At 41.7% G+C, this 27541-nt stretch overlaps 2 protein-coding genes, 2 long non-coding RNA genes, 2 other non-coding genes and 1 pseudogene across 8 annotated transcripts; 4 read left to right on the top strand and 3 right to left on the bottom strand.

The window, feature by feature from the left end:
• Positions 1–4125: 4125 nt before the first annotated feature.
• LOC116206495 lies at positions 4126–4260 on the top strand. Its single transcript, XR_004156723.1, has one exon. It is a non-coding gene; the product is annotated as a small nucleolar RNA snoR86 (small nucleolar RNA).
• Positions 4261–4673: 413 nt separating this feature from the next.
• Positions 4674–7581, top strand: LOC116205671. Its single transcript, XR_004156551.1, has 2 exons — positions 4674–5949; positions 6772–7581. It is a non-coding gene; the product is annotated as an uncharacterized LOC116205671 (long non-coding RNA).
• Positions 6659–16080, bottom strand: LOC116205670 (annotated as a pseudogene).
• Positions 16081–16137: 57 nt separating this feature from the next.
• Positions 16138–17164, top strand: LOC116205672. Its single transcript, XR_004156552.1, has 2 exons — positions 16138–16823; positions 16918–17164. It is a non-coding gene; the product is annotated as an uncharacterized LOC116205672 (long non-coding RNA).
• On the top strand, positions 16523–16660 carry LOC116206496. Its single transcript, XR_004156724.1, has one exon. It is a non-coding gene; the product is annotated as a small nucleolar RNA snoR86 (small nucleolar RNA).
• Positions 17165–17438: 274 nt separating the features above from the next.
• On the bottom strand, positions 17439–21435 carry LOC116205669 (stearoyl-[acyl-carrier-protein] 9-desaturase, chloroplastic-like). The gene is made up of 3 exons (XM_031538302.1): positions 21063–21435; positions 18429–18933; positions 17439–18241 (listed from the first exon to the last, which is right to left on the bottom strand). The coding sequence occupies exons 1-3, from the start codon at positions 21176–21178 to the stop codon at positions 17681–17683; spliced, it is 1182 nt and encodes a 393-aa protein (XP_031394162.1). The 5' UTR covers positions 21179–21435; the 3' UTR covers positions 17439–17680.
• A 1579-nt stretch (positions 21436–23014) lies between these two features.
• LOC116203577 (protein IQ-DOMAIN 14) lies at positions 23015–27184 on the bottom strand. 3 transcript variants are annotated; one of them, XM_031535358.1, is made up of 6 exons: positions 26777–27184; positions 25645–25741; positions 24869–25342; positions 24451–24675; positions 24176–24307; positions 23015–23982 (listed from the first exon to the last, which is right to left on the bottom strand). In XM_031535358.1, the coding sequence occupies exons 2-6, from the start codon at positions 25717–25719 to the stop codon at positions 23218–23220; spliced, it is 1671 nt and encodes a 556-aa protein (XP_031391218.1). In that variant the 5' UTR covers positions 25720–25741; positions 26777–27184; the 3' UTR covers positions 23015–23217. The 3 variants fall into 3 exon arrangements, with proteins under 3 accessions (XP_031391218.1, XP_031391220.1, XP_031391219.1); XM_031535360.1 differs by lacking the exon at positions 26777–27184 and adding an exon at positions 26379–26397; XM_031535359.1 differs by lacking the exon at positions 26777–27184 and having other exon boundaries at positions 25645–25762.
• Between the last annotated feature and the right edge of the window lie 357 nt (positions 27185–27541).

Here is a 27541-nt window from a genome sequence, read left to right as displayed (position 1 = left end):
TTGGCACCCTCAACTTTGGTAATCAATCTAATTTGCACCCTATTTGCAAATGTCACCTACTTTTGCCCCAAAATTTTTTAACCACGGATGTTCATGTTTCGTCCCATGTGCACTGTGGATTTTCCAGTTTGGTCTCACTTAAGTCCGTTATCTATATGATCTACGCGATCTTCGCACGAGTGAATTATGTGTGGTAAGTGGTAAGTAGTCTAACAAGGAACAAGAGCTAAAACTGCAGGGAAGTGGACTGTAATGTAAAAAAAAATATCAAAATATTAAAAAATATCAAAATGTTAAAGTAGATTGGAATATAAAAAATATCAAAATGTTAAATTTAATTATTATAGTTTACGTGAACATCCTGCAAGTTTACGAGAAGTGTTCTCCTACATCATTTATAAGGGGACTACCGTGTTACCGCCTTTAATCACTAATTCAATCCTATTGGGTTTGTAGGGATTGAGAAACTAATGAACAATTTTAGCTTTTGCTTTAATTTAGTCCTTCATTAGTACCAACATTAAGTAATTGCCAAACCCTATGCCATAAACTTGAATTAATATAAATGGAAACTTATTTTTGATATTTATTTTTTTTGAAGGTTGCCCCCTGAAATAAATTGCTTAGCTCCATCCTTGCTCAAAGTGGAATATAATGCTTGCATATTGACTGAATGATTCATTTGAAGTAACGTCCTTTCTCGTGTATCGTCGGTTTGCGAGTTCTGTGCATTGCTTGCCCGATGAGAAATCATACTCTCTAAACTCACGCAAATTTTCTTTTGGTAATTTTTCTTCTTTTTTTTTTTTTTGCATAAACTTGTCATTGGAGCCTTTCAGCTTCCAAGATTTCCTGAATAAGGTTTTGCGATCTCCTTTAAGGCAAAACGTATGATATCCGAGAGATGGAACCTGTGCCAAATTTGTGAACCGGGCGTCCTCTTGCTCGTTCACGCACCATACGAATTTCGACAACATGACTCTCATCTCGTGGCATTTACTGACCGTTCATTTCTGCCGTTCACGGCACCACTGCTGAGTCTAATAGACCGAAACCCGCACTAGGCTAAAACATCGAACGTTTTGGCGTTTATTCAAGCCGAACACTTCATCTGTCACGATCCACTTGACCTTATTTAAGAATAGAATCTGCTCGAAAACTCCCCCCCGGCCGGAGATCGAATTAATCCCCAGAGATATCCCCTTGATTTGGAGTCCAGTGCTCGACAGTGTCGACCTTTGTTGGTTTTGGGCGAAAGTAACGAAGATTGAGAAGGGCATATCCCACTTGGCTGGCTAAATTGCTTGCATGGTTGCCACCCCATCTGTATTCCCCATTCCCTCTCATTTTCCTCTTTTGTCTGTTTTATTTCTTCCTCTTATTCAATATCAACATCAACCCCATACAGAAGTAATAAATAATTGGCTAGGCAGGCAAAAGGGGTTTGCTCTAATGGTTAAGGTGCGCTTAAGTTTGCATCCAATCTCGGGTTCAAATCCCCTTGGGGCCACCGGAGCGTTTTTGGTGTGATTACCCGCTCTATGTGCCGCCGGGGGTTCACAGAGCCCCAGAGATTAGTCGGGCGATGCCTGAACACCCCGGATTAGCAAAAATAAAATTAAAAAATAAAAATAATAATTGGCTAGGTGAAAACTCATGCGTTGCATGAACTGATAAAAATTTTAGTACGAATATAAAATCGAACTATATTTGGATTTGTTAATCGAGATTAGATAATATGTTAATATAACGCGCGCTTCAGTTTTTCTATATCGTAACTTATTATTTTTTTGATAAGACCTCTTTGGGTGTCAGTTCATACTGATCACGAGATGTTAATTTTCTACCTCGCAATGCATGTCTATATGCAAGTCGTACGGTTTGCCCACTTAAAGCACAGTCAACTGCATTATATACAATAAATCTTCTCTCTCTTTTTTTTTTGGGTGAATAACTCATTATATTAGGCAATTAATAAACTAAATTTTAAGAAGAATAAACGGCTAAAACATTAAGGGCTTGTTTGGTTTCTCAATGGTATTTTAAAATCACAATTCTAACTTTAACTCTACCCATTACAAAACAAAATAACTCATACAAAGTCAAAGAGTGGGCCCCATTTATACCACTTTTTTCCTCAACAAAACAACATAACACATACAAAGTCAAAGGTAGGCCCCATTTATACCACTCAAAATCAAAATCAAAATCTGATTTTAAAATCCTACTATGAAACCAAACGCAGGCCGAGTCAGTTAATCTGTCAATAGTGAAGCAAAGAGTGCATGAATATGCTTACGTAGTGGGAAACTAATGACTCGGGAAAGCCATGAAAGAGAAACGGAATATCCAATTCAATTTGAAAAAAAATAAAAATAAAAACTTGAGCTTACGTTTAGATGTCAATGAAACTCAAACATATTATAATTTCTTTATTTCATAGTTTTCGTAGATTAGCCTACTTCGTTTTTTTCTTTTTTGTTATTTTCAGTTATCTCGTACTTGTATCACAATCATATTATAGTCTATAAATATTAAAAGATACTATTGAATCAATGAAAATATAATTTTTATTCAAATGTAAGATAGAAATTAATGAGTAAAATCATCAATTAATAGTAACGCTAAATAAAATATTCTTAGCAGGGATCCATAGTGATATGATACTCACGTGAATAAAGCATATGATGATTTCTTAAAAAATAATTGATTTAGATTATGTTAATTTATTAGCAGGTAAATTAATTGACATCGTTTATTTTCCGTGAGAAGTTATTTTATATTTTAGTAAAAAATGTATAGTATCATTGTTAATAATTGGTTTTGATATTACATTGTAGTGACGACTTTTTATTGTAAAAACATAAAAAGATGGTTTACTTACGCCGAAAAATAATTTTATAAATTAAAATTTAAAATATTAAATAATTTCGGGATAAAATGTTTCCAAGGATGTGGTTTTACTTGTCTGTTAACCAGCCAAAGTTTTACTCCTAATTTCCATCATAGAGACTATAGAGGAGCAGAAATAGATGTAAGATAAATTTTGAAAGAATAAGATGAATTTGAATTTGGGAGTTAATGTGCAAAAAAATTAAGAAAAAATAATATAAAAAATGAGAAGAATTATGCTTATTCGGCCTCTTAGCAACTAAAGAATAATTACTCTTTTGTAACTCTTCTTTAACTTATAGTCTATAGATTATCTATTAGGTTATATTTGGTATACCGGAATGAAATAACATGGAGTTACTTCTATAAAATAAAATATAAATATTGAGAGAGAATATTTTTTTTTTAACTTCAAAATATGAAAAAGCGTAACTAATACTTTGGACTAACCTACTAAAATGTCATTTTAAATCTATTTTTAAATTTAAGAAATTAAAAGAAAAGATATGCGATGCTCGTATGAAATTAGTGGAATGAGTGTTACTTAACTATATTGAAAGAATGTTCATTCCGACCAAGCTGAAGAAGAAATGTTATCATAGTAAGTCCATTCCAACTTACAAGAACGACACCAAATAAAAAAATAGAGTGAAAGGACGGGATGATCATTTCATTCAATTCCACTCCATCCACGCGTATCAAACACAACCTTATAAAATCATATATATATATATATATTTGTAGTCGGAAATTCATTTCATCTTTTTTCCTATCTGAATGAATTATTTTTAACTAGCAAGACGGGCGGGTAGTGGGCCGAGATTTCTAACTCAATGGGCTGGCCAATTGAAAATTGAAGCCCATAAGGAGTTCCACTCGGCCAGCCTGCTGAGTTTCTTAATTCAATTGGGCCGATCATCTGGCAAACGAAGCCCATTAGGGTTCCTCTTCCGCCTACCTGCTCTCAGCTAAATCTATATATAGCCGCCTACTGACATCGCAGAACCTCAGCCTCATCGGTATCATTCGAACCCTGACCGACAGTTGAGTGGAGTCCTCCTCTCGCCGGCGCCGGCAGCAGCTTCTTCTTCTTCTTCTGTCAATTTCTCTTCCGATTAGAGATCCATTGATTGATTCGTTTATTAAATCTATTTTCTCTCTCTCACTGATTTCTGAATTTGTTTGCGATTGAATCGATGTGTTGTGTTCTGAGTAAAACAAAGCCAATTAGCAGAGCAAACGCGTCGACGAACAAGAATGGCGCGCGTTGCCTTGAAGGTTGGCGACAAAAAAATTGTCCATGGCGATTCTCCGTGCCTGTCAAATCTCTCTCGGTTTTGATCACGGCCTCGAACAAGTCGCTACATTTCATCATCAATTCGATTCGATTCATCCTCTCCTTGAGCTACGTTTGCTTGATCTTGAGTCTCTCTCGCGATTTCATGAGCTCTTTCAATACCAAAAGTTCTGCAGAAAGAAAAGAAAAGGTGTTTTTCCGGGAAAATTAGGTATTGTTAGGTGATGTGAGTTTTTTTTTCCTTTCTCTATTTCATTTATTTTTAATTTAATAATATAATTATTATTGAGTTTTTTATCATTTAATTTACTTTTTAATTTATTTGTTATTTTTTTCAGTACGATCATTTATTTCTTAAAATATTTATTATTTTTAATTTTTTTATTATTATTTAATAACATAATCATTATAATTTTAAATAAATATACTTATTTATATGTTTTATTTTTTTATAATTTAATAATATAATCATTATAATCTCAAATAAATATAATTATTTATAGTTAAAATTTATAGTTGAAATGAAATTGAGTTTTCAGGAAAGCGAAGGTTAGCTTTGTGGATATTGAATTTGTTCTTACAAATAAAGTTTTGTTTTTGTCCTTTTTGTTTTGTTTTCATTTTTTGGACAAATTGCTCAGAATCAAATATGTAAGCCCCAGGGAGTTGAACTGATCCAAAAATGCAAATTTGATAGTCGAATTTGGATTCGGCAGTTTGAATTGTCACAAATTAATATCTGAATCCGACCCTCTTCCCAAAATATTGGTTACGGACTATCCTTGCTCGTAAGCAAATTGACATCGGGATCCTACTTATTATTAAGTATATGAATTGGGACTATTCTCCCATTATGAAAGAGGCGCCACAATCACTTGGAAGTTGGCTCTATTTCCTCAATTCAAAATGGAAGGTGACTGTAATCTTGACAGTGTATAACCAACGGGTCTTATATGACATGAATAAAATCTTACCTAAATCGTCATTGCATCTGAATCACGTCGTAAAACTGATATATATAACATGAATACCAGTGGTCACATGATCGGCAGTAGATCAGAGCCAACGCAAATATCCCTGTTGCAGCACTCCTTACCAGGTTTTCCATATTACTGGGCCCCAAGTATTTAGATCATGGTTCTTAGAATCATGATTCAAGGAGGGTCATGCGATTCCGATACAATAAGCTGAATCGAAAACTGTAGAATCGCATCTGAATCGTGCCGTGAATCGCAGAATCGGGCTGATTCGTCGATTCCGGATTAGGCCCAAACTCGGGCAAAGGGCAAGCCTGATTTGGGCCCTTGGGCGAAGGCTAGGCCAGAGTGGGCTGAAACCCAGCCCATTGGCCCTGAGCCCGACGAGTCAACGACTTTTTTTTTTCCCTCTCTCTCCCCCCTCCTTTCCCTTTCTTCTCCAGTGCTCCTCCTTTCTCCCAACAGTCCCAACATTTCTATGCCCTAATCCACCGGACCTCTGACTCTCCACCAAGCTTCAACAATTTCTTCAGATTCTCTGTGCCGGGTTCTCTTGTTCAGTTGTTCAAACTCCGACGCGCTTGAAGCTCCGGCTGCTTCGCAGATCCGAATTCCACAGTTCCGACTTCCGACTTCCGCCATTTCTTCGGCAGTTCCGACAGCCATTTCATCCGACTTCCACCATTTCTCCCTGAGCTTCAACCTCCCAAGCAACACAGCTCAGTTGCTTGCTTTGCTCTGCCCGAGGTTTGACCCGTCGAGTGTCCATTATCCAGACTCCAGGTAGCTTGAATCGAACATCCGATCGCAATCTGTTTTGATTCCTTTGATGTAATCTGAACTGAATGATAGCTCGGCGTTGTTTCTATGGTCCTGTACTAAATTGAATTGGATGTTGGCTTTATGAGCATTTTAGATTGTTGTTAAATCCACGATTAGCTTATTGCAAATTGAATCTACTGAATCATGTCTGAGTTGCTTTGAATCAGTTTAATGCAAATTGTTGTGCTGACTATTTATAGTATTTGAACTTTAGGTTTTCATGAGTTTGTGCTGATTGTGCTGTAATTTCCAATTTTGCTGGGGCGATTTTTTTTTTGAGTTTCTGTTAGCTAATCTGCCAATAAGTCAAATTGGCGATGAAAATGCAGAGAATATGCACACCCAATAGCATGCCACAGTTAATGACTTGGAGATTCGAAGAAGATGAATTTGATACTTTGTATGATGATGATGTTGGTAACGATGAAGATTTAAATGATGTTATGACTTATGTTGTTAACTGTTTATTTTAAGAGTTTGAATTATGATTTGAACTTTGAATTTCGATAATTTGTACCGATATTTTATACTTTTATGACTTATTATTGGTTTGTTGGTTTTTGATCTTTTTTTAATATAAGGAATCAAGGATTGATTTTTTTTTTCTCAGAAAAGTATAATACACATATATATATATATTATTTTTTTAATTACAGGTAGAATCTTACGATTTACGATACGATTCGCGATTCTACTACCATCGACCGATTTTAGGTAGAATCGCGATTCTGAAAACCTTGATTTAGATACAGTCTAATGCTTTCCCATGCATGTGTTCGATAGGAATCGGACTTTTACGTCTCGTGACATTCTTTCTCTAGAGCTACACCTTTCTATCGAAGATCCAGCTGAATGGAATAGTAGGCGATTCCTTGGCCTGCCGCTGGGCTCTCTCCTCAAGCCTCCGGATTCTTGAAGGCAACCCGCAGACGTAATCCTGAGCCCTCCTTCCCTCGCCTGAAAGTACTGTCAGCTTCTCGACTTTCCACCTCCCCACCAAGAACTCCAAGATATCAGCATAGTCCTTGGTTGTGTACACCCCAAGCCTCTGGGCCACTTCTGAGTAGTGCTTGAAGAGATCGTCATCCCGGCCATCAAACATCAAGTGGGCAGGCATCGAGATCTTCTTCCTCATCATATCGGCAAGGCCATGATCGTACCATCGGGGTCGATCTCAAAGAGCTTCTCGACTATCTTGGTATATGCAGTCTCGTGGCGCTTCTCATCGGAAGCGATGGTCCCGCATATCTGAGCCAATTTTGGGTCTCCGTGGTTCTCGGCGAGCCTTGCGGTGTTCCCATGACATATGAAGGTCGCACGTTCTTGGAAAGTGGTGTAGATGAAGCCGAGATAAGGGTTGTTTTCCGTCCTAGGATCCTATAAAGCCACAAAAGAGACCAAAGAGTCAGGGGCGGAGCCATTAAGGCTTCAGGGGGGGCAATTGCTCTCCCTGACTTTTCCATGTGTTGAAGATTTCACATACAAATTTATAAAAATTTCAACTTTTGCCCCTAAAAAATCAATGCCCCCTAAATTATTTTATTATTTGACTTTTGCCACAAAACTTTTAATTCCACCGCCCCTTGAACATTATTTCTGGCTTCGCAAAGAGTTATAAAAGAAATCCAACAAAGACGCCTGAAAATGACTCCTTAAACCCGTCCAATGGAATTGATCTCAGGAACGCGCCCGTGATCTCACCAATGGTACCATATTCATGGATGCAAACAGGGTATAATCATATAATTTCATGTAACCATACAGGTTTCTCACCATTCCCGACCCAATTAAGTACTGAATCGTCTTCTCGATCTGCCTCATGTCCACTCGCCCTGAGAGGTAAAGGTACTTATTGAGAAGATCTCCATGCCGGTTCTCCTCAGCAGTCCATGCCCTGGTCCATACAGCCCAGGAAATGAGGCTTGCCCCTGTCTCATCCCGAACCCCGTCCAAAGTATTAAGTATGGTCTGGTAAGTGGGAAGGGCTTCTTCGGTGATCATGTCACCTACCAAGACCACAAAGTAATCATCAGGGATCTCCTTTGCCCTCTCCCTTAATTCTCTGACTTGCTCATCAAAACCCTCTGACGCGGGATCCGGAAGAAAATCCTGGGGCTGCTAACACTTCTCAACGGGCTTCAGGTGAACCAGGATATTCTTCTCCGCCCAGTCCTCCATAGACTTGAAGATCTCAATCTTTTGGGGAGGCATCGTGTGGGTCACTTGCACGTGAACCTCCCGAGGTGGCATGTAGGGCTTCTCGCCATTCTCAACCGTCCTGCACGAAAGAAAGTTTTTGTAAAATTCACCTCTGGCGTTAATTAAGGGTCATCATATATTCATGAAATGATCAGACTCAGTTCAATACTGACTACTGTGTGATGAGCGCGAGAAAAATGTCTACCTTCATGTATTATTTTTTTAAAAAAAGCACTTTTTATAGCTTGTAACTAAATTATACTAAAAAAACAAAAAACAAAACAATGTTTTAAATGCCAAAAAATCCGCTTAAGTAGACTACCAACCTTTTTCCCCTTTTTTTTTCAATTTATTAGTGCATGTACTGGGCCCATGGCTTCCTCTATAACCAGAAACAGAAAAAATTCTTCACCCAAAAAAATTTGGAAAAATAAGATAATGCTATTATGATCTATTAAAAATAAAACGTAGAACCATTAATGAATTCTATACAAGTTCATTAGCCCACCAAGTAAAGAACATGCAACCACGGGTCCACCACCAACAAATCAAATCAAATCAAACGCCGAATTTAATCAACATAGCACAAACAAGGGAAAATAAAATAATTCAATTTTAAAAGATTCATTTCAGGACGCGAACACAATTAAATATTATTTCAGTCTCTTCTGAAAGAGATTGCTCAACTAACGATAACCCAAATCCAATATAAGCGTGACCCACATTTTCAATTTAGAAAGATAAGTAACAGATGTACACCTAAAGATAACAAATCAAGAAATGAAATCAACTTAGAAGACGAGCGATCAAAAGTCGGAGCCACTTCAAATCCACTCAAAGAAAAATCCAAGAAATGAAGTCACTTTCATAATATAAAAGCTTGGACAGATTTAAAATATCGCCAAAAACTAGCAAAATTATCAGATGCTTCTCAGACGGGGCTCGAATTTGACCATGCCCAAGAAAATTGAGTTTCAAAATTCTGCATATAGACGGGGTAAACATAAGACATGCCAACTGTAAAAGTAGATAAACTTGCAGACATGTGGAATGCGAATTCAGGCTGGCAAACAGAGGAATGAAAGTCACCATACAGAATCCAAAAAAATAGCAAACGGAGGAAGGCATTCACAAGAGGTTTCCCACGCATAAACGATCCAAAGCAGCGGGGCTCGAGCAGTGGTATGAGGATTAATCATGCACCGGTTGAAACCGAAGAAAACACATCTTTCTCGCACTCCCTTTTCCCATAGAAGTTTAACATTCTACTGCTTAAAAGGTTTACCTCAAAAGGTAGTTTCGACTCTGTTGCTTTGTCTTTTCTCTTTCGGGTCGGTTTCGTGGTAACAGGGATTTGGCAAGTGAATTTTAAGGATTGCTTGGCAATACAAATTAATGCAATTTTAAAGAAGAAAAATGTGAAAGAGAAGATACACCAACAAGTAGCAGTGAATATCCTACTTCACACCCTCTACAAACCAAGTCCAAATGAAGATGAAAGACACTGACTATGGCATGCAGTTGTAAACGCCACATGCATATGTCAAGCATGGAGGACATCGAATGCAACCGAGTTCAGGCCCCTTCCCCATCAGACCTACAATGAATAGCTCTGATTTTTTCGTTCCCCCCCCCCCCCCCCCCCCCCCCCCCCCAAAAAACAAAATATAATAATAATAAGTTTTTTTTTTCCCCCTTTGAAGAAAATAAGGAGGCATAGACAATATCGAAAACAAAAAAAGGCTAGCTTTTTTCGAGGATTAGAAATGGGTTCTGGAGCTGAAATACCGAACACCTGTTCATGCATTAACTTGCTCTGGGGTCGTTTTTCTCGGGTTTCATTGATTATCAGACCTAACATGCACAGATGGAGCAGCAAGGACCATCGACCACCGTTGTTTTTGCTACCTTACTCAAACATGACAGAAACGTTCGGGTAGTGACAGACAGAACTTCATGATGAAAAGTCATAACAATCATTCTGAAGCTTACTAATCAGACTGAGCTATGCACAAATTGTCTCAAAAGTTCCATTGATCTTTCAAAAAGGCACAGATGCCATCATGCCCATCTAGGAAGAGCTTCAAATGCAATTATTTGGAGATGCCATGATCGATCCATGCGATTTCGAGCTGAATCAGGACATGGGATTTTGACCAAACAGAGAAGATCGAATGCCACCCTGTTGGGCCGGTTTCTCTCCTATATGGAGAATGATGAGGGCGGGTGATGGAAGTAATCCCACATGGAAAAATTGAGAGGAAATCCATAGGTTTATAAGAGATAATGGTCTAGCAACCCATTGGCTTAAGCTTTTGGGTTGCGGATGGGCCCGAGTTTCAAGTAAGCCCATGGATTTTTCCCAACAGTGGTATCAAAGCTTCGGGTTAGAGAAGTTTGAGTTTTTTCGGTGTTTTCGAGATGGAGGAGTCTACAGGATCTATGTTCAAGTTGAATGCAACCAACTACTCTATATGGAAGTCTCGGATGGAGGATCTTCTATTTTGCAGGGATTTGTACGATCCTATTGAAGGGGATTCCGCGAAACCCAAAGATAAGGATGACAAGGCTTGGGAACGCACAAATCGGAAGACTATTGGTTTGATTCGGCAGTGGATAGACAATAGTATTTATCATCATGTTGCTCAGGAGACAAATGCGAAAGCTTTGTGGGATAAATTGACAAATCTCTATGCGAGGAAGACACCACAAAATAAGGCATTCCTCGTGAAGAAGCTGGTTCATCTTCGTTTCCAGGATGGAGGTGATATGGCTGCGCACATGAGTAATTTCCAGGATATTATTAACCAGTTGACGAACCTGGAGATAATATTACCCGATGAGTTGCAGGCCTGTCTACTTTTAGGGACTCTACCGGATAATTGGGACACACTTGTGGTTGCATTAAGCAATTCTGCGCCAAACGGGAAGCTATCGTTGGCTACGGTAACAGACAGTTTATTTAATGAGGAGACTAGAAGGAAAGGCACGGGAATTTCCATTCAGTCTGAAGCTTTGGTTACTGAACAACGGGGGAGAAGTCAAAGCAGAAATTTCTCTTCCAAGCATAGTAACTCACGTGGCAAATCGAGGGGCAGATCAAAGTCGAAGACGAGGAAAGTGGTCACTTGCTATCACTGTGGAAAAGAGGGACACTACAAAAGGGAGTGTAGAGCTCTGAAGAAAAATCAGAATGGCAACGGTGAGAGCAAGAAGGAAGAAGGCACTACAGCAGTAGCATCTGATGGAGAGACCTACATCATTTGTGATGAAGCCTATGTGAATTTCACATGTCAGGACTCTACCTGGGTTGCAGATACAGGTGCCTCGTTTCATGTCACTCCTCATCGGGATTTCTTTTCATCTTACACTACCGGGGACTATGGTTATGTGAGAATGGGGAATGGACAATCATGCAAGATTGTCGGTATTGGTGATGTCTGTCTAGAGACCGAGCTTGGCTGCAAGTTGTTTTTGAAGAAGGTGAGGCATGTTCCAGAAATTCGCCTTAACCTAATCTCGACGGGTCAACTTGATGATGAAGGCTACAGTAATGAATTCAGCAATGGGAGATGGAAGCTCTCCAAGGGTTCGTTGATTGTGGCACGGGGTCAGAAGACCGACACTCTCTACAGGCTGCGTGCCAGACACAATTCCGGTCAAATTAATGTTGCTGAGGATTATCCTATCGAGCTATGGCATAGGAGACTTGGGCATATCAGCGAGAAAGGTATTCAAATTCTTGCTAGAAAGCAGTCTTTGCCCGTTAAAGGTATGCACTTGAGCACTTGTGATCACTGTTTAGCTGGTAAGCAGAGGAGAGTTTCTTTTGTTAGAAGTCGTCCCTCTAGATGCCATCATATACTTGATCTTGTGCATACAGATGTTTGTTTTATGTCGGATAGATCTCTTGGTGGTGCTCTCTATTTTGTGACATTTATAGATGCTCACACCAGGAAAGTTTGGGCTTACCCTATGAGAACTAAAGATCAGGTGACTGAGATTTTCAAGAACTTCCATGTAGCAGTGGAAAGAGAAACAGGCATGAAGCTGAAATGTGTCAGAGCTGATAATGGTGGTGAGTATAGAGGTCCTTTCGAGAACTATTGCAGGACTCACGGTATCAAACTTGAGAAGACGGTACCGAAGACACCACAACAGAACGGGCTTGCAGAGAGGATGAACCGCACAATTGTTGAGAGAGTTCGTTGTATGCTTTCTCAAGCGAAACTGTCTAAGTCTTTTTGGGGCGAGGCAATGAGGTCAGCGGTTGATCTTATTAATCTTACACCGTCAGTTGCACTTGATGGAGATGTACCCCAGCAGGTGTGGACCGGCAAGAAAGTATCATACAAGCATCTCAGAGTATTCGGGTGCAGGGCATCTGTTCACATTCCTCGAGATGAAAGATCAAAACTTGATGCCAAGGCAAAACAGTGCATCTTCTTGGGTTATGCACATGAAGAGTTCGGGTACAGGCTTTGGGACCCTGATAGCAAGAAGATCATCAGGAGCAGGGATGTTGTCTTCTTTGAGGACCAGACAATCGAGGATTTGCAAAAGTTAGAGAAGGCCAGTGTAGGCAATCCTCACGAGATCTCTATTCCTGTACCGGTTGATGTAGAGCATCCAATGGAAGAGGTACCTGGTGAGTATGAAGAAACCACGACTGGGGGTGAGATTCCTCAGGTAGATGATGATGTGACTACGGATGATACAGGCTCGCGGTTACAGTTAGAGCCTGCAGATCTACCTAGACAATCTGATAGAATAAGACAACCATCTACAAGATATCCGCCTCATGAGTATGTGCTACTGACTGACGGGGGAGAACCCGAGTGCTATGATGAAGCTGTGGCACATGAGTACAAGGAGCACTGGTTGAAGGCGATGAATGAGGAGATGAACTCCTTGTCTGAAAATCACACGTATGACCTAGTGAAGCTACCGCAAGGTAAGAGAGCATTGAAGAACAAATGGGTCTACAGGTTGAAGACAGAGAACTCGCGACCTCGATACAAAGCTCGACTAGTAGTGAAAGGTTTCAACCAGAAGAAAGGAGTTGACTTCGAGGAGATCTTCTCGCCTGTTGTCAAGATGTCATCGATCCGAGTTGTTCTCGCACTGGCAGCTAGTCTAAATTTGGAGATCGAGCAGCTCGATGTAAAAACAGCTTTCCTACATGGTGACTTGGAGGAAGAAATATATATGGAGCAGCCTGAAGGATTCCGAGTTAAAGGTAAGGAGCATTTGGTGTGCAGGCTGAGGAAGAGCTTGTATGGGCTTAAGCAAGCACCTCGGCAGTGGTATAAAAAGTTTGACTCTTTCATGTTGAGCCATGGCTACACACGGACAACTTCAGATCATTGTGTGTTCGTGAAACAATTCTCGAATGGTGATTTTATCATTTTACTGTTATATGTGGATGATATGCTACTTGTTGGTCATGATATGAGCAAGATTACAGAGTTGAAAAAGGAGCTCAACAAGTCCTTTGCCATGAAGGATTTGGGACCGGCAAAGCAGATCCTTGGGATGCATATTTCTCGTGACAGATCAAGTGGAAAACTTTGGCTTTCTCAAGAGAAGTACATCGAGAAGATTTTGGATCGGTTCAACATGGGTAATGCTAAACCAGTTTCATCACCACTTGCTTCTCATTTCAAACTTAGCTCGAAGCAATGTCCTACAAGTGAGAAGGAGAAAGAAGAGATGAAGAAAGTTCCTTACTCATCAGCTGTAGGAAGTTTAATGTATGCCATGGTCTGTACAAGGCCAGATATTGCTCATTCTGTTGGTGTGATAAGTCGTTTTCTCTCCAATCCGGGGAAAGAGCATTGGAATGCGGTTAAATGGATCCTGAGGTATCTCAGAGGAACATCCAAGGTGTGTTTACACTTTGGCATTGGTAAGCCGGAGTTAGTGGGCTACACGGATGCAGATATGGCAGGAGATATCGATTCCCGGAAATCCACTTCGGGATACTTGATGACTTTTGCAGGGGGAGCTATCTCATGGCAATCAAGGCTTCAAAAGTGCATCGCTTTGTCTACAACGGAAGCCGAATACATTGCGGTGACCGAAGGTTGCAAGGAGATGTTGTGGTTGCAAAAGTTTTTGCAGGAGTTGAGCTTGAAGCAAGAAATGTATGTTCTACACTGTGATAGTCAAAGCGCAATTCATCTTTGCAAGAATCCCACTTTCCATTCGAGGTCGAAACATATCGATATCAAGTTTCATTGGATTAGAGATGTGTTGGAGTCCAAGCTGGTGAAGCTAGACAAAGTGCACACCGATGAGAATGGAGCTGATATGATGACAAAACCTCTCGCTAGGGAGAAACTTCATGTTTGCCGAAGTATAGCCGGTATGCTTGAAGCCTCCAAATAGTCGGGAGGGGGAGTTTGTTGGGCTATCCCTCCAATTTGGAGGAAGTTGGGCTCAATTGTATTGGGCTTTTATCGGGCTTTAATAAGCCCAAGAATCCAGTTTTGTTAGGGTTTATATTTCAGCATATATATATATATATGGCAGCAGAGAACAGAAGGATAACAGAGCTGCAGATTTGAAGCAGCGGCAGAACAGCAGCAGCAAAGGGGCAGCAGAACAGCACAGCAGAACAGAGGAAGAGCAGAGGAGAATTTTGCTCAACAGGGGCAGCGCGCAGCTGGAGATCAAACCTCGATCGGGACGTCAAACGAACTCCGATTGGGACGCAATTTTGACAGCAGCTTCACAACACGTGGGGCTAACTTCTGAACGGTCAGAATTTCTATTCGAGCTCTGTAGGTGCTGTTTCAGCTGATTTTGTGAACCACCCGGTGTGGGTGACGAATTTAGTATTTGGGTGATCCAAGAGAGTGTTTCTCTTGAGTTTGGTGATCCAAGGGTTTACCCTTGATGAAAGACATTGTATAACCTTCATAGTGGATCGTTGATTCGGAGTTGGTCCCGTGGTTTTTTCCCACATTGGGGTTTTCCACGTAAAATTCTTGGTGTTGTTTTACTTTACTGCTTGTTGGTTGATTTGATTAGTTCCTATCTCGATTACACCAGTAGGGGAGGAAGATTAATTGCTGCGTTATTGTTTGGTTGAGTACATCCCTAACCCCAACAGTGGTATCAGAGCCCAAGGTAACGATCCTGGAGAAGTGCACACGCTATGCGTGGAAACCCACACCGCGCCAAGGCCCGAGTGTGGAACTCGTGGCTAGTGAATGGCCTAACAATTGGTATCCGAGTTCGGAAGTAAAAAGCCCGGCTCGAAGTCCTCCATATAGTCCAGAATGGGGGGGAATTGTTGGGCCGTGACCTAACAATTGGTATCCGAGTCCGGAAGTAAAAAGGCCGGCTCGAAGTCCTCCATATAGTCGAGAATGGGGGGGAATTGTTGGGCCGGTTTCTCTCCTATATGGAGAATGATGAGGGCGGGTGATGGAAGTAATCCCACATGGAAAAATTGAGAGGAAATCCATAGGTTTATAAGAGATAATGGTCTAGCAACCCATTGGCTTAAGCTTTTGGGTTGCGGATGGGCCCGAGTTTCAAGTAAGCCCATGGATTTTTCCCAACACACCCATTAGCCCGAGAAGGAAAGGAAGAAGGGCAGGCAAGGAAAGACTCACTTGAGACCGGAGCCGAGGGTGGAGGCCATGAAGAACTTGGGGGATCTGAGCCGGGGATTGGGCCTCGAGGAGAGAGGCTGGGAGCTGGGCATGCAGTGGTTCAGCTTCGTAGACATCGTCCTCAGCCGACTGCTCTCTCATCGACTTCAAGAAGGTTCAGCTCAAGCTGCTTGATGACTGAAACTCGACCTGTGAGTGAGTGAATGAATCAACGATCGAGCGAGATGAGAGACACGGTAGGGAAAGAGGAGAAGAACAGGGCAGCAGGCAGTTGGGTTGATTTATCATATATATATGTATATATATATTTGTATGTGTATATATACACATACGTGCTGACGAGTGCAAGAGAGTCTGAGACGAGTGGGACAAGGAAACGAGGGGGGGAGATGTCACACGCCTCAGCGGGGTTGCTGTGCCTTTGTTGGTATTTATTATTATGTGGAGGAGGTGCAGTGCAGAAGTAGATCGGAGGGAATTTCTACCATTCAGCGCATGAATACGTCGACCGACAGTGGAGTGGAGGGGAGTCCTCCTCTCGCCGGCCCCGGCAGCATCTTCTTCTCCTTCTGTCAATTTCTCTTCCGATTAGAGATCCATTGATTGATTCTTAACAATCTTTCTTCTCTCTCTCTCTCACTGATTGCTGAATTTGTTTGCGATTGAATCGATGTGTTGTGTTCTGAGTTAAAAAAGAAAGCCAATTAGCAGAGCCAACGCGTCGACGAACAAGAATGGCGCGCGTTGCCTCGAAGGTTGGGCGACAAAAAAAATTTGTCCATGGCGATTCTCCGAGCCTGTCAAATCTCTCTCGGTTTTGATCACGGCCTCGAACAAGTCGCTACATTTCATCATCAATTCAATCCTATTCGATTCAATTCATCCTCTCCTTGAGCTACGTTTGCTTGATCTCGAGTCTCTCTCCCGATTTCAGGAGCTCTTTCAATACCAAAAGTTCTGCAGAAAAAGAAAAGAAAAGAAAAGAAAAGGTGTTTCTTCGGAAAAATTAAGGTCAGCTTTGTGGATATTGAAATTGTTCCTCTAAACAAAGTTTTGTTTCTGTTTCATTTTTGTTTATTTATTTATTTTTTGACAAATTGCTCAGAATCAAATATGTAAAAGCCCGATCAAGGGAGGGAATAGCACAGTGGTGCACCTCTCGCCTGATAACCAAGAGATCTCAGGTTCGATACCAGTGGAACTACCTATGCCCCTTTATTAAATATTTATGATTTATATTTCAATGTACTAAACCTATGAGTCTCTCTTGTAATCGGGAAAAAAAAATGTAAAAGCCCAATGAGTGTTGAACTGATCCAAAAATGCCAATTTGATAGTTGTTTTCGGATTCAGCAGTTTGAATTGTCTTGTCACAAATTAATATCGAATCCAACCATCTTCGCAAAATATTGGTTACAGGCTATCCTTGCACATTAACCATGTGACACCTTTGCAAATTGATATCGGGATCCGACGTATAGTATCGGAATTGGGACTATGCCCCCATTATTAAAAGAGGCGCTGCAATCACTTGGAAGTTGGCCCCATTTCCTCATTCCAAATGGAAGGTGACCGTAATCTTGACAATTTATAACAACGGGGGTCTTATATGACACGAATAAAATCTTACCAAAATCGGCATTGCATCTTATTCGCGCGTCGTAAACTCATTTATATAACATGAATCCCAATGGTCAACTCAACATGATCGGTAGTAGATCAGACCCGACACAATATACCCGTTGCAGCACTCCTTACCTGGTTTTCCATATACTGGATCCCTAGTACTTGGATATAGTCCAATGCTTGCTTTCCTATACATATGTTCGATAGGAATCGGACTTTTTTTGTCTCGTGACATTCTTTCCCTAGAGCTTCACCTTTCTATTGAAGATCCAGCTGAATGGAATGGTAGGCGATTCCTTGGCCTGCCCCTGGGCTCTCTCCTCGAGCCTTCGGATTCTCGAAGGCAAACCACAGACGTAATCCTGAGCCCTCCTCCCCTCACCCGAAAGTCCTGTCAGCTTCTCGACTTTCCACCTCCCCACCAAAAACTCCAAGATATCAGCATAGTCCTTGGCTGTGTACACCCCGAGCCTCTGGGCCACTTCTGAGTAGTGCTTGAAGAGATTGTCATCCTGGCCGTCAAACATCAAGTGGGCAGGCATCGAGATCTTCTTCCTCATCATATCGGCGAAGGCCATGACCGTACCATCGGGGTCAATCTCAAAGAGCTTCTCGACTATCTTGGTATACGCGGTCTCATGGCGCTTCTCATCGGAAGCGATGGTCCCGCATATCTGGGCCAATTTCAGGTCTCCGTGGTCCTTGGCGAGCCTTGCGGTGTTCCCATGAGATATGAAGGTCGCACGTTCTTGGAAAGAGGTGTAGATGAAGCCAAGATAAGGATTGTTTTCCGTCCTAGGATCCTATAAAGCCACAAAAGAGACCAAAGAATTATAAAAGAAATCCAACAAAAACGCCTGAAAATGACTCCTTAAACCCGTCCAATGGGATTGATCTCAGGAACGCGCCCATGATCTCACCAATGGTCCTATATTCATGGATGCAAACAGGGTATAATCATATAATTTCATGTAACCAAAGATTTCTCACCATTCCCGACCCAATTAAGTACTGAGTCGTCTTCTCGATCTGCCTCATGTCCACTCGCCCTGAGAGGTAGAGGTACTTATTGAGAAGATCTCCATGCCGGTTCTCCTCAGCAGTCCATGCCCTGGTCCATACAGCCCAGGACGTGAGGCTTGCCCCTGTCTCATCCCGAACCCCGTCCAAAGTATTAAGCATGGTCTGGTAAGTGGGAAGGGCTTCTTCGGTGATCATGTCACCTACCAAGACCACAAAGTAATCATCAGGGATTTCCTTTGCCCTCTCCCTTAATTCTCTGACTTGCTCATCGAAACCCTCTGATGCGGGATCCGGAAGAAAATCCTGGGGCTGCCAACACTTCTCAACGGGCTTCAGGTGAACCAGGATATTCTTCTCCGCCCAGTCCTCCATAGACTTGAAGATCTCAATCTTTTGGGGAGGCATCGTGTGGGTCACTTGCACGTGAACCTCCCGAGGTGGCATGTAGGGCTTCTTGCCATTCTCAACAGTCCTGCACGAAAGAAAGATTTTGTAAAATTCACCTCTGGCGTTAATTAAGGGTCATCATATATTCATGAAATGATCAGACCCAGTTCAATACTGACGACTGTGTGATGAGCGCGAGAAAAATGTCTACGTTCATGTATTATTTTAAAAAAAAGAGCATTTTTTATAGCTTGTAACTAAATTATATTTCAAAAAAACAAAAAACAAAACAATGTCCTAAGTGCTAAAAAATCCGCTTAAGTAGACCACACAACCTTTTTCCTTTTTTTTTTTCAACAATATATTAGTCCATGTACTAGGCCCATGGCTTCCTCTATAACCAGAAATAGAAAAAACTCTTCATCCAAAAAACTTTGGAAAAATAAGATAATGCTATTATTATCTATTAAAAATAAAAAGTAGAACCATTAATGAATTCTATACAAGTTCATTAGCTCACCAAGTAAAGAACATGTAACCACGGGTCCACCACCACCAAATCAAATGCCGAATTTAATCAACATAGCGCACAGGGGAAAATAAAATAATTCAATTTTAAAAGATTCATTTCAGGACACGAACACGATTAGATATTATTTCAGTCTCTTCTGAAAGAGATCCATTCATTGCTCAACTAATGATAACCCAAATCCAACATAAGCATGACCCACATTTTCAATTTAGAAAGATAAGTCAAAGATGTACACCAAAAGATAACAAATCAAGAAATGAGATCAACTTAGAAGACAAGTGATCAAAAGTCGGAGCCACTCCAAACCCACTCAAAGAAAGATCCAAGAAATGAAGTCACTTTCATAATATTAAAGTCTGGACAGATTTAACATATCGCCAAAAAACTAGCAAAATTGTCAGATGCTTCTCAGACGGGGCTCGAATTTGACCATGCCCGTGAAAATTAAGTTTCAAAATTCTCCATATAGACGGGGTAAACATAGGACATGGCAATTGTAAAAGCAGATAAACTTGCAGATATGTGGAATGTGAGTACAGGCTGGCAAACAGAGGATTGGAAGTCACCCTGCAGAATCCAAAAAAAGAAAACGGAGGAAGGCATTCACAAGAGGTTTCCCGCACGTAAAACGATCCAAAGCAGTGGCTCGAGCAGTGGTCTGAGGATTCAACAGATGGACAATCATGCACCAGTCAAAACCGAAAAAAAAAACACATCTTTCTCGCACTCCCTTTTCCCATATTAGTTGAACGTTCTGCTGCTTAAAAGGTTTACCTCAAAAGGTAGTTTTGACTCTGTTGCTTTGTCTTGCTCTTTGGGGTCGGTTTCGTGGTAACAGGGATTTGGCAAGTGAATTTTAAGGATTGCTTGGCAATATAAGTTAATGCAATTTTAAAGATGAAATATGTGAAAGAGAAGATACACCAACAAGTAGCAGTAAATATCCTACTTTCCACCCACCACAAACCAAGTCCAAATGAAAATGACAGACAATGACAATGGCATGCAGTAAACGCCACATGCAAATGTCAAGCACGGAGGACATCGAATGCAACCGACTTCACGCCCCTTCCCCATTAGACCTACAATGAATAGCTCTGATCTTTTCCTCCAGACCCCCAACCCAAAAAAACAAAAAAATCCCTCGAAGGAAAAAATGAGGCAGTGACAATATCGAAAAAAAGAAGAAAAACGCTAGCTTTTTGAGGATTAGAAATGGTTTCTGGAGCTGCAATACCGAACACCTGTTCATGCATTAACTCGCTCTGGGGTCGTCTTTCTTGGGTTTCATTGGTTGTCAGACCTAACATGCACAGATGGAGCAGCAAGGACCATCGACCACCGTCGTTTGGCTACCTTACTCAAACATCACAGAAACGTTCGGGTAGTGACAGACAGAACTTCACGATGAAAAGTGATAACAATCATTCTGAAGCTTATTAATCAGCTATGCACAAATTGTCTCATAAGTTCCATTGATCTTTCAAAAAAGCACAGATGCCATCATGCCCATCTAGGAAGAGCTTCAAATGCAATTATTTGGAGATGCCATGATCGATCCATGCGATATTCGAGCTGAATCAGAACATGGGATTTTGACCAAACAGAGAAATATTACGAAATCGAATGATATCGATTAGCCCGAGAAGGAAAGGGAGAAGGGCAGGCAAGGAGAGACTCACTTGAGACCGGAGCCGAGGGTGGAGGCCATGAAGAACTTGGGGGATCTGAGCCGGTGATTGGGCCTCGAGGAGAGAGGCTGGGAGCTGGGCATGCAGTGGTTCAGCTTCAGAGCCATCGTCCTCAGCCGACTACTCTCTCCTCGACTTCAAGAAGGTTCAGCTCAAGCTGCTCGATGACTGAAACTCGACCTGTGAGTGAATGAATCAACGATCGAGCGAGATGAGAGACACAGTGGGGAAAGAGGAGGAGAACAGGGTAGCCGGCAGTTGCGGTGATTTATTATATATATATATATATATTCACATATATTTTGTATGTGTATATATGTACGTCCTGACGAGTGCAGGAGAGTTGGAGACGGGTGGGACAAGGAAACAAGGAGGAGGCAGATGTCACACACCTCAGCGGTTTGCTGTGCCTTTGTCGGTATTTATTATTATATGGAGACAAAGCTGAGCCGAGAGTTCCGCCATGGCAACGCCACCCATACAAATACTGTTTCATCGTATTTGTATTTACGTGTCGGGGTGGGTGAAGGTGGAGGAGGTGCAGTGCCTTAGTAGATCGAAGGGAATTTCTACCATTCATCGCATGAATAGTTCGGGATCTGGTGATATCATCTCAAATAACCATCTTGCTTTCGGGTTTGGTGCGGCACCATGTCCCGATTATACACGAGGTCGACCGTGTTTATCATCCTCCGAGGACGTTGACACCCAGATTGCGCGACGGGATGATGGTTCTTTTCATTGCCTGTTCGGGCTGGTCAAATAAGTAGTCGAGTTGGTTGACCAGATCAGATGCAAGAGCCCAATGCTTCGGGTTTGTGCACGTTTAAGTGCACAATAGGCCTTACTGTGCTATCAATCAGGCCATCCCGTGTCACCGGTTTCGTATATGTGTTCGGCGATGTAATACACAAACTCGATGCTCTGTTTCCTTGCATAACACGAATCGAAAATCCTGGTCGAGCTCCGGTATCGCGATTTGCACCGCGCCGATAACTAATGCTAAGGAACTGAACATCGAAAAGGATGACAAGGTAACAGCTATGGGCCTCGAGGCTAAGGTCCGGCCCAAAATGCCCCTCCTCTGTGTCTCTGTGGGCCTCGGCCTTGTAGTTTACTCACTTCACTCTTTCCTTATTTGCACCCAAAATAAAATTTTTTTAAAAAATTTGACTTAAAGAATATCTAGCTATGCAACAATTTTTAGATCCTAAAAATGAAATTAGGTGACCTGATTAACCGAATACACGAGGCCTTACAGCCACAATCTCGTGTTGGTTCTTACTATTAGTTTTTTGGACGAGCTGTTTTTATTTTTAGAGAATGAAGTAATCATTATAAATCTGACGACCATATCAAGGTGTCATGTGCAATATGCATATTATGATCTAATGGGCTTATATGATGGGATAGTTGTGATATGATTAGATAGCTCGAATGCCGATATAAATTGTAACGTTTCACCAACTGTTGTGGAGATTGATGGAGTTTGCTCAAAGGATTAGCTTTGGAGATGAATCTGATTACTTTCTCTACCTAATTGGGTAAGCTGTCCATTCCGCGAGGGCCATTTTCTTAATGATGTTTTGCCCCCTAAGTGTTGGTTTGAGTCCTTAACTTGTAGGTTGGTGAAGAAAAAGTAGAACGTTCTCTCTTTTTATTCAAAAATAGAAAATGAGGAAAATATAGGAAATTTATTCAATAAGGGAGGAAAATAAGACATAAGGAAACTCCTTGTTTGGCAGAATACGTTTTCCAGGAAAACCCTTTTCCTGTCTGCAGTTGATTTGAAGAACTGGGCGTAGTCGGGAGGAGCTCGATCCGGGGCTGAGATATCGGGCATTGCATGTGGGAAAAGGAATTGTTAAGTAGTCATGTTTAACGAGAAAATGTGATGAAATCAAACCACATCATCCATAAATCGAATTCGGAAACAAACATCGAATGGAGAAATGAGTTTTCCCTGTACCCTTTTCAAACCAAATCACATCCTATTTGTTCTCCTTTTATTATTTTACATTACATTAGTAAAATGTGTAACTAGATATCACCACCACACTCAAATCAGAATAGCAAAACCAAATCAAAGTGGAAAAAAATGGAAAATTAAAAAAAAAAACTGGTTAAAACTAAAATAAAAAAAAAATCACACAAATCTATTAAATGGCTTCCTTCCAATGGCTCCAGCAGGCAGAGACACAGTTGAGTCCACACTCAGGTTCCCTGTTGAGTCCAGTGTCTGGTGCTTATCTAAGCCATTCCCCCTCTGCGAGCTCGGTGAGTCCCTGCTGCCCGAGAAAATCGACCCCTTGTTCCACTTGAAGGACCTGATCCCCTGTGTCAAGGGGAACGAGCCCCTCCGGCTCGACTCTTCGCTCGGAGTCCCAGGAAACCGGTCCCTGGGATTACTATTAGCTCTCACTTTTGCTTTTGCTGAGACAGTCGGGGCCATATAGCTCGGGACAGAGAAAGGAGGGCAACTGGCAAGGCTATCATCATCCTTCATACCGAAGGGAGATTCCCTCCCGGTAGCTCGTATTCTCAATTTATTGCTCCCGCTTGTCCCAGGCGAGGGTGGCACCATCCTGCTCGAAGGCGGAGTACGCGCAACCTTCGATGAGGAGATGGGGACCGAAGACCTTGTGGATCTCGGGGTGCCGGCAGAGTCGATGTTGTCGAATCCAAAGCTGGGCTGTTTGTTGGCGCTGCTTGATGTGGGCCGAGGGCTGGGCTTCAGTTCAGAATTGGACCTCATCGGTGTGAGCCGGTAACTCTTTGGGGTCTGCATTTGAGTTTCAGGAGTATTTGACTGGGGAAGCTGCCTCTCGAGCCAGTTCCACCACCATGGGTATCCTCCGGCATGCATATTCATCAAAGGGGTCTGAGCGGATTTTGGGTTCGACTTCCACAACTGCCAATGAAATGAAAAAAAAAAAAATCACAAAATAAGACATGCATATGAGCAGTAATTATCTCAACTGCCCGACCCTAAAACATAGTAGGGTCCTTAATGAAAATGATGTTTACGGTTATTCGAACAATTTCCGTCAGATTTTTCAGCATCACCAAAGACGCGCTAAGACGTATCCTGAAACAAGGTTTACCTGATGCGAATATGCATAAGCCATTGCTCTCTCCCTCTTGATGACGGCCTCCACCTTCCTCTGCAGCCTTACCTCGACTTCCTCCTTAGTCAGCAAGCTGTCGTCCCAGTGTTCATCGTTTCCTGCCTCAGGCTACATGGTTCCTCCGATTAATTAGTAAACTCGACCAAAATGAGAGAGATAAAAGGGGCATCTTGTACAAAAATCCCAGCATGGAAAAATACTCATTCTTGCAAAATGAGCAAAAATCATGTCTGTTTACAAAAGAGGCTTACTGCGAGACTCCACTTGCCCAAGTTGCTCTCAACTTCCTTGTTCTGTGCTTGCTGCCTCGCTTGGTTCTCCAGCATCTGAATCCTCCTAGACTGAATCTGGGACTGGACTCGAACCAAGAGCTGCATGTATTTCATGGCGTTCATTGTCTGCCGCTTCACATTTTGTCCCCTCACAACTCCTTGTAGCCTCACCAAACCTCTCAGGGCTCTGAAGCTCCTCCTCGCCTGTGAGATGATTATAAATCACATTAGAGTCGAGAGAGGATAGGATGGTCAAGTTAAATACTGGACGTTAAGCTGCGTATTCAAGTATGCTCATGATACTAAGCGACCGAAGTTCTGTTCTAAATGCATCCAAAAAAAAAAAACGTAACTTATGAACGCCCGCAAGAAGAGAGACGATAAGAAACTCAATTACCATGTAGCCCCTGTAGGCTGCTTGAATCTTAGTAGCCGAAGCATGGTGATTCCTCAGAGTGGGCTCGGGCCGGTAACTGAATTCCCTTTGATGATTTACAACTCGTGGAGAAGGAGCTTTCGGGGAAGCAGCTCTAGGCGAAGCAGCCCTTGGAGAAGGAGCCCTTGGAGAAGCAACCCTTTGAGAAGGTTCTCTGGAAGAAGCTGCTCTAGGAGAAGCTGGCCTGGGAGAAGGTTCTCGAGGGAGAGCAGGAGGGGGAGGAGGCACAAAGGATGGAGTTTTGGGCTGCTCAACCGGAGGCGAAGTTGAAACCAAAGGAGGCCTAAAGATGATGTTGTGCTCTCGCTCAGCATCTCCAAGAATCTTCTCGATGCTGCTCGGCTCCCTGAAGAGAGGGATGAACGACTTCCTCTCGCCCTGCCTAAGCTTCGCATTGCCCTTGTTCTTCTTCCTATCCTTCTTCTCCTCCGATTCCTGGAAATTTTTAGCGGTCATCACAAAGAAACAGAGGAGAAGGAATCATATACTCCTCCAGAGTCCAGAATGGAAAAATCTCAAGGTCGGGATACAGAGCAGATTGAATATAAATCAAATCATTATATCTCTCAGCGATAGATAGCAAAATAATTGCAATTCGTAGTTTAAAAGTAATTATGTTCTTTGCCTAGTTAGAAAGACATGACCTTCTCGTTCTAACTATAGATAATATCGGAAAAGAGGCCTGAAACTTGTTTCCGGTAAAAATAATTTCCAGAAACACTAATAACTTAACTTACATTGACCGGCTTATCCTTGGAGTGGCTTACGAAGACCTTCTTAATTGCAGCAAACCAGCTCCCTTTCTTCCCCATCTTCCTAGCATTACTCTTCTCCCTGCAGGAAAAAGAAAAGATCCTACGTAATGCAAATCATTTCATTACTATTGTGAGAGTTCACAACTGAAGTCATTCGAAACCCAAACAAGGCTGTAATACCTAATTATCTTTTACGAACAAACGGAACAAACAGAAGAAGCCCGGTGTTTGTAAATTATACAATCAAAAGACCACTCAATCTAAGCAGAATTACATCACTGCGATACTCACACTTGAAAAGACAAAACAAGTCAGGAAATTCCTCACGGAAACTAGATCTATTTAAGTCAGGTTGCGACTTACCGAGACAGATCCCATTTCCCATGAGACAAATTCTATAATTAGAAATAGAAGAAGGCAGCACCCCCAAAATGGGCAGGCCGATAAAGACAATATCAGACTTCTTCGCAGATCGATTTCGAGAAGCTCGCGAACTTTTTCAACTGACTAGATCAACTGCATAATATGTAAAGTTTGTTGCCTTTTCCCCCAGGATACTAACAGCTAGAGGCCAAAAACTAGAGCATGGAAATTGGGATAATAAATACAACTACATACTGCCAAACCCGATAATACATCGTATCAGTATCTGTGAAGCTTATTATATATTAATATCCACGTGTATGCATATGTATATTTTTGTTTTATAACCTCACCAGCGCTATGTGCTGCCTTGGTACAAGCATGTCTGCCATGAAAAACAGAAATTTTCCAAGCAAAGGATGAGCCTTTTCACCAATTAGACTAACATCTGAAGGGGGGGGGAGAGAGAGAGGGAGAGGACAAGGGAGGATAAGGGAGGCAAATTCTAGCACAGAGGATCGGTCATGACTTAACAGTGAAAGGGGGTAATTAGTAGCCAATCAAGAAAAAGGAATCCAAGGAGAGAAACTGAGCCAAACAAACCCCACCTAACCAAGACAAGCAAATGCATCAAGAAATCCCAACAATCACTATGCCAATTTCCTGACAGAATTCAGTCGAATTCAGACAAACCCAGAAACCAAAATCACCTGAAACTGAACCCAAGAACCAAAACTCAGCTGATTCTCACCTTTATGGGGCTATCAGTCTTCCAGAAAACCTTGAAGAAAGGCTGAAGCTTGAGCAGAAAGAGAAACAGGGCAAGAAACAACAGAGAGGGGAGGAGATGTCTTCTTCTTCTTCTTCTTTCTCCTCCTCCTCCTTCAGCCTCCCTCCCCCTTCCTGTAAGACCACATAAGATGATCTCTCTGCAACCCCAAAAGCGAAAAGAAATCCTCTTTGTTTAAGCAGAATCCTCTCTGTCCTCTCTCTCTCTCTCTCTCTCTGTGTCTAGAAGACGAGAGCTTTGAAAGTAGTTCTTTGCTCCGTATGAATTTAACTTTTTTCTTCTCCTCCTTCCTTCCTTCCTTCCCTTCCCCACCTTTTACCTTTTGGGATTTTATAAATTTTTATCCTTTTCTTCTTTTTCTATGTTTTCTTTGCATTTCCATTTGGTCTGTGAACGATCATGATGAGAGAGAGAGAGAGAGAGAGAGAGAGAGGGGGGGGGGGGGGGGGGGGGGGGGGGTTGGCCACTTTGTCACTCAATGTTTGTGGCCGTCTTCAACCAACTTTTCTTCAATTGGAAGACTATTATATACACTAAACACACATACACAACATCATCTTCTATTGCCACTCGTATTCTAATGACATGAGATTGAGGATAATACCAACAAATTACTACCCGAAAACTCAGCATATATCCTGACAAATATAGGCTACTCGTTGAATTATGATGAAACGTGTTGAGTGTAGAATCCCTCGCGAAAAAAGTTAAATAGTAGATCATAAA

The sequence above is a fragment of the Punica granatum genome, chromosome 4, assembly GCF_007655135.1.
Source record: "Punica granatum isolate Tunisia-2019 chromosome 4, ASM765513v2, whole genome shotgun sequence".
In the NCBI taxonomy this organism is placed as follows: Eukaryota; Viridiplantae; Streptophyta; class Magnoliopsida; order Myrtales; family Lythraceae; genus Punica; species Punica granatum.
The sequence above is the reverse complement of the archived record's forward strand: the minus strand, read 5'-3'. Positions and strand labels throughout refer to the sequence as shown.

Bases quoted from the DNA above. Each gene is read 5' to 3' on its own strand.
- LOC116203577 (XM_031535358.1), bottom strand. From the start codon at position 25,719: ATGGGGAAGAAAGGGAGCTGGTTTGCTGCAATTAAGAAGGTCTTCGTA. The intron at 25,343-25,644 runs GTAAGTTAAGTT...AAAAATTTCCAG, and splicing joins CCAAGGATAAGCCGGTCAAT to GAATCGGAGGAGAAGAAGGA. The intron at 24,308-24,450 runs GTAAGCCTCTTT...GGAACCATGTAG, and splicing joins TGGGCAAGTGGAGTCTCGCA to CCTGAGGCAGGAAACGATGA.
- LOC116205669 (XM_031538302.1), bottom strand. From the start codon at position 21,178: ATGGCTCTGAAGCTGAACCACTGCATGCCCAGCTCCCAGCCTCTCTCC. The intron at 18,934-21,062 runs GTGAGTCTCTCC...TCTTTCGTGCAG, and splicing joins ACCCTCGGCTCCGGTCTCAA to GACTGTTGAGAATGGCAAGA. The intron at 18,242-18,428 runs GTGAGAAATCTT...GTGGCTTTATAG, and splicing joins ACTTAATTGGGTCGGGAATG to GATCCTAGGACGGAAAACAA.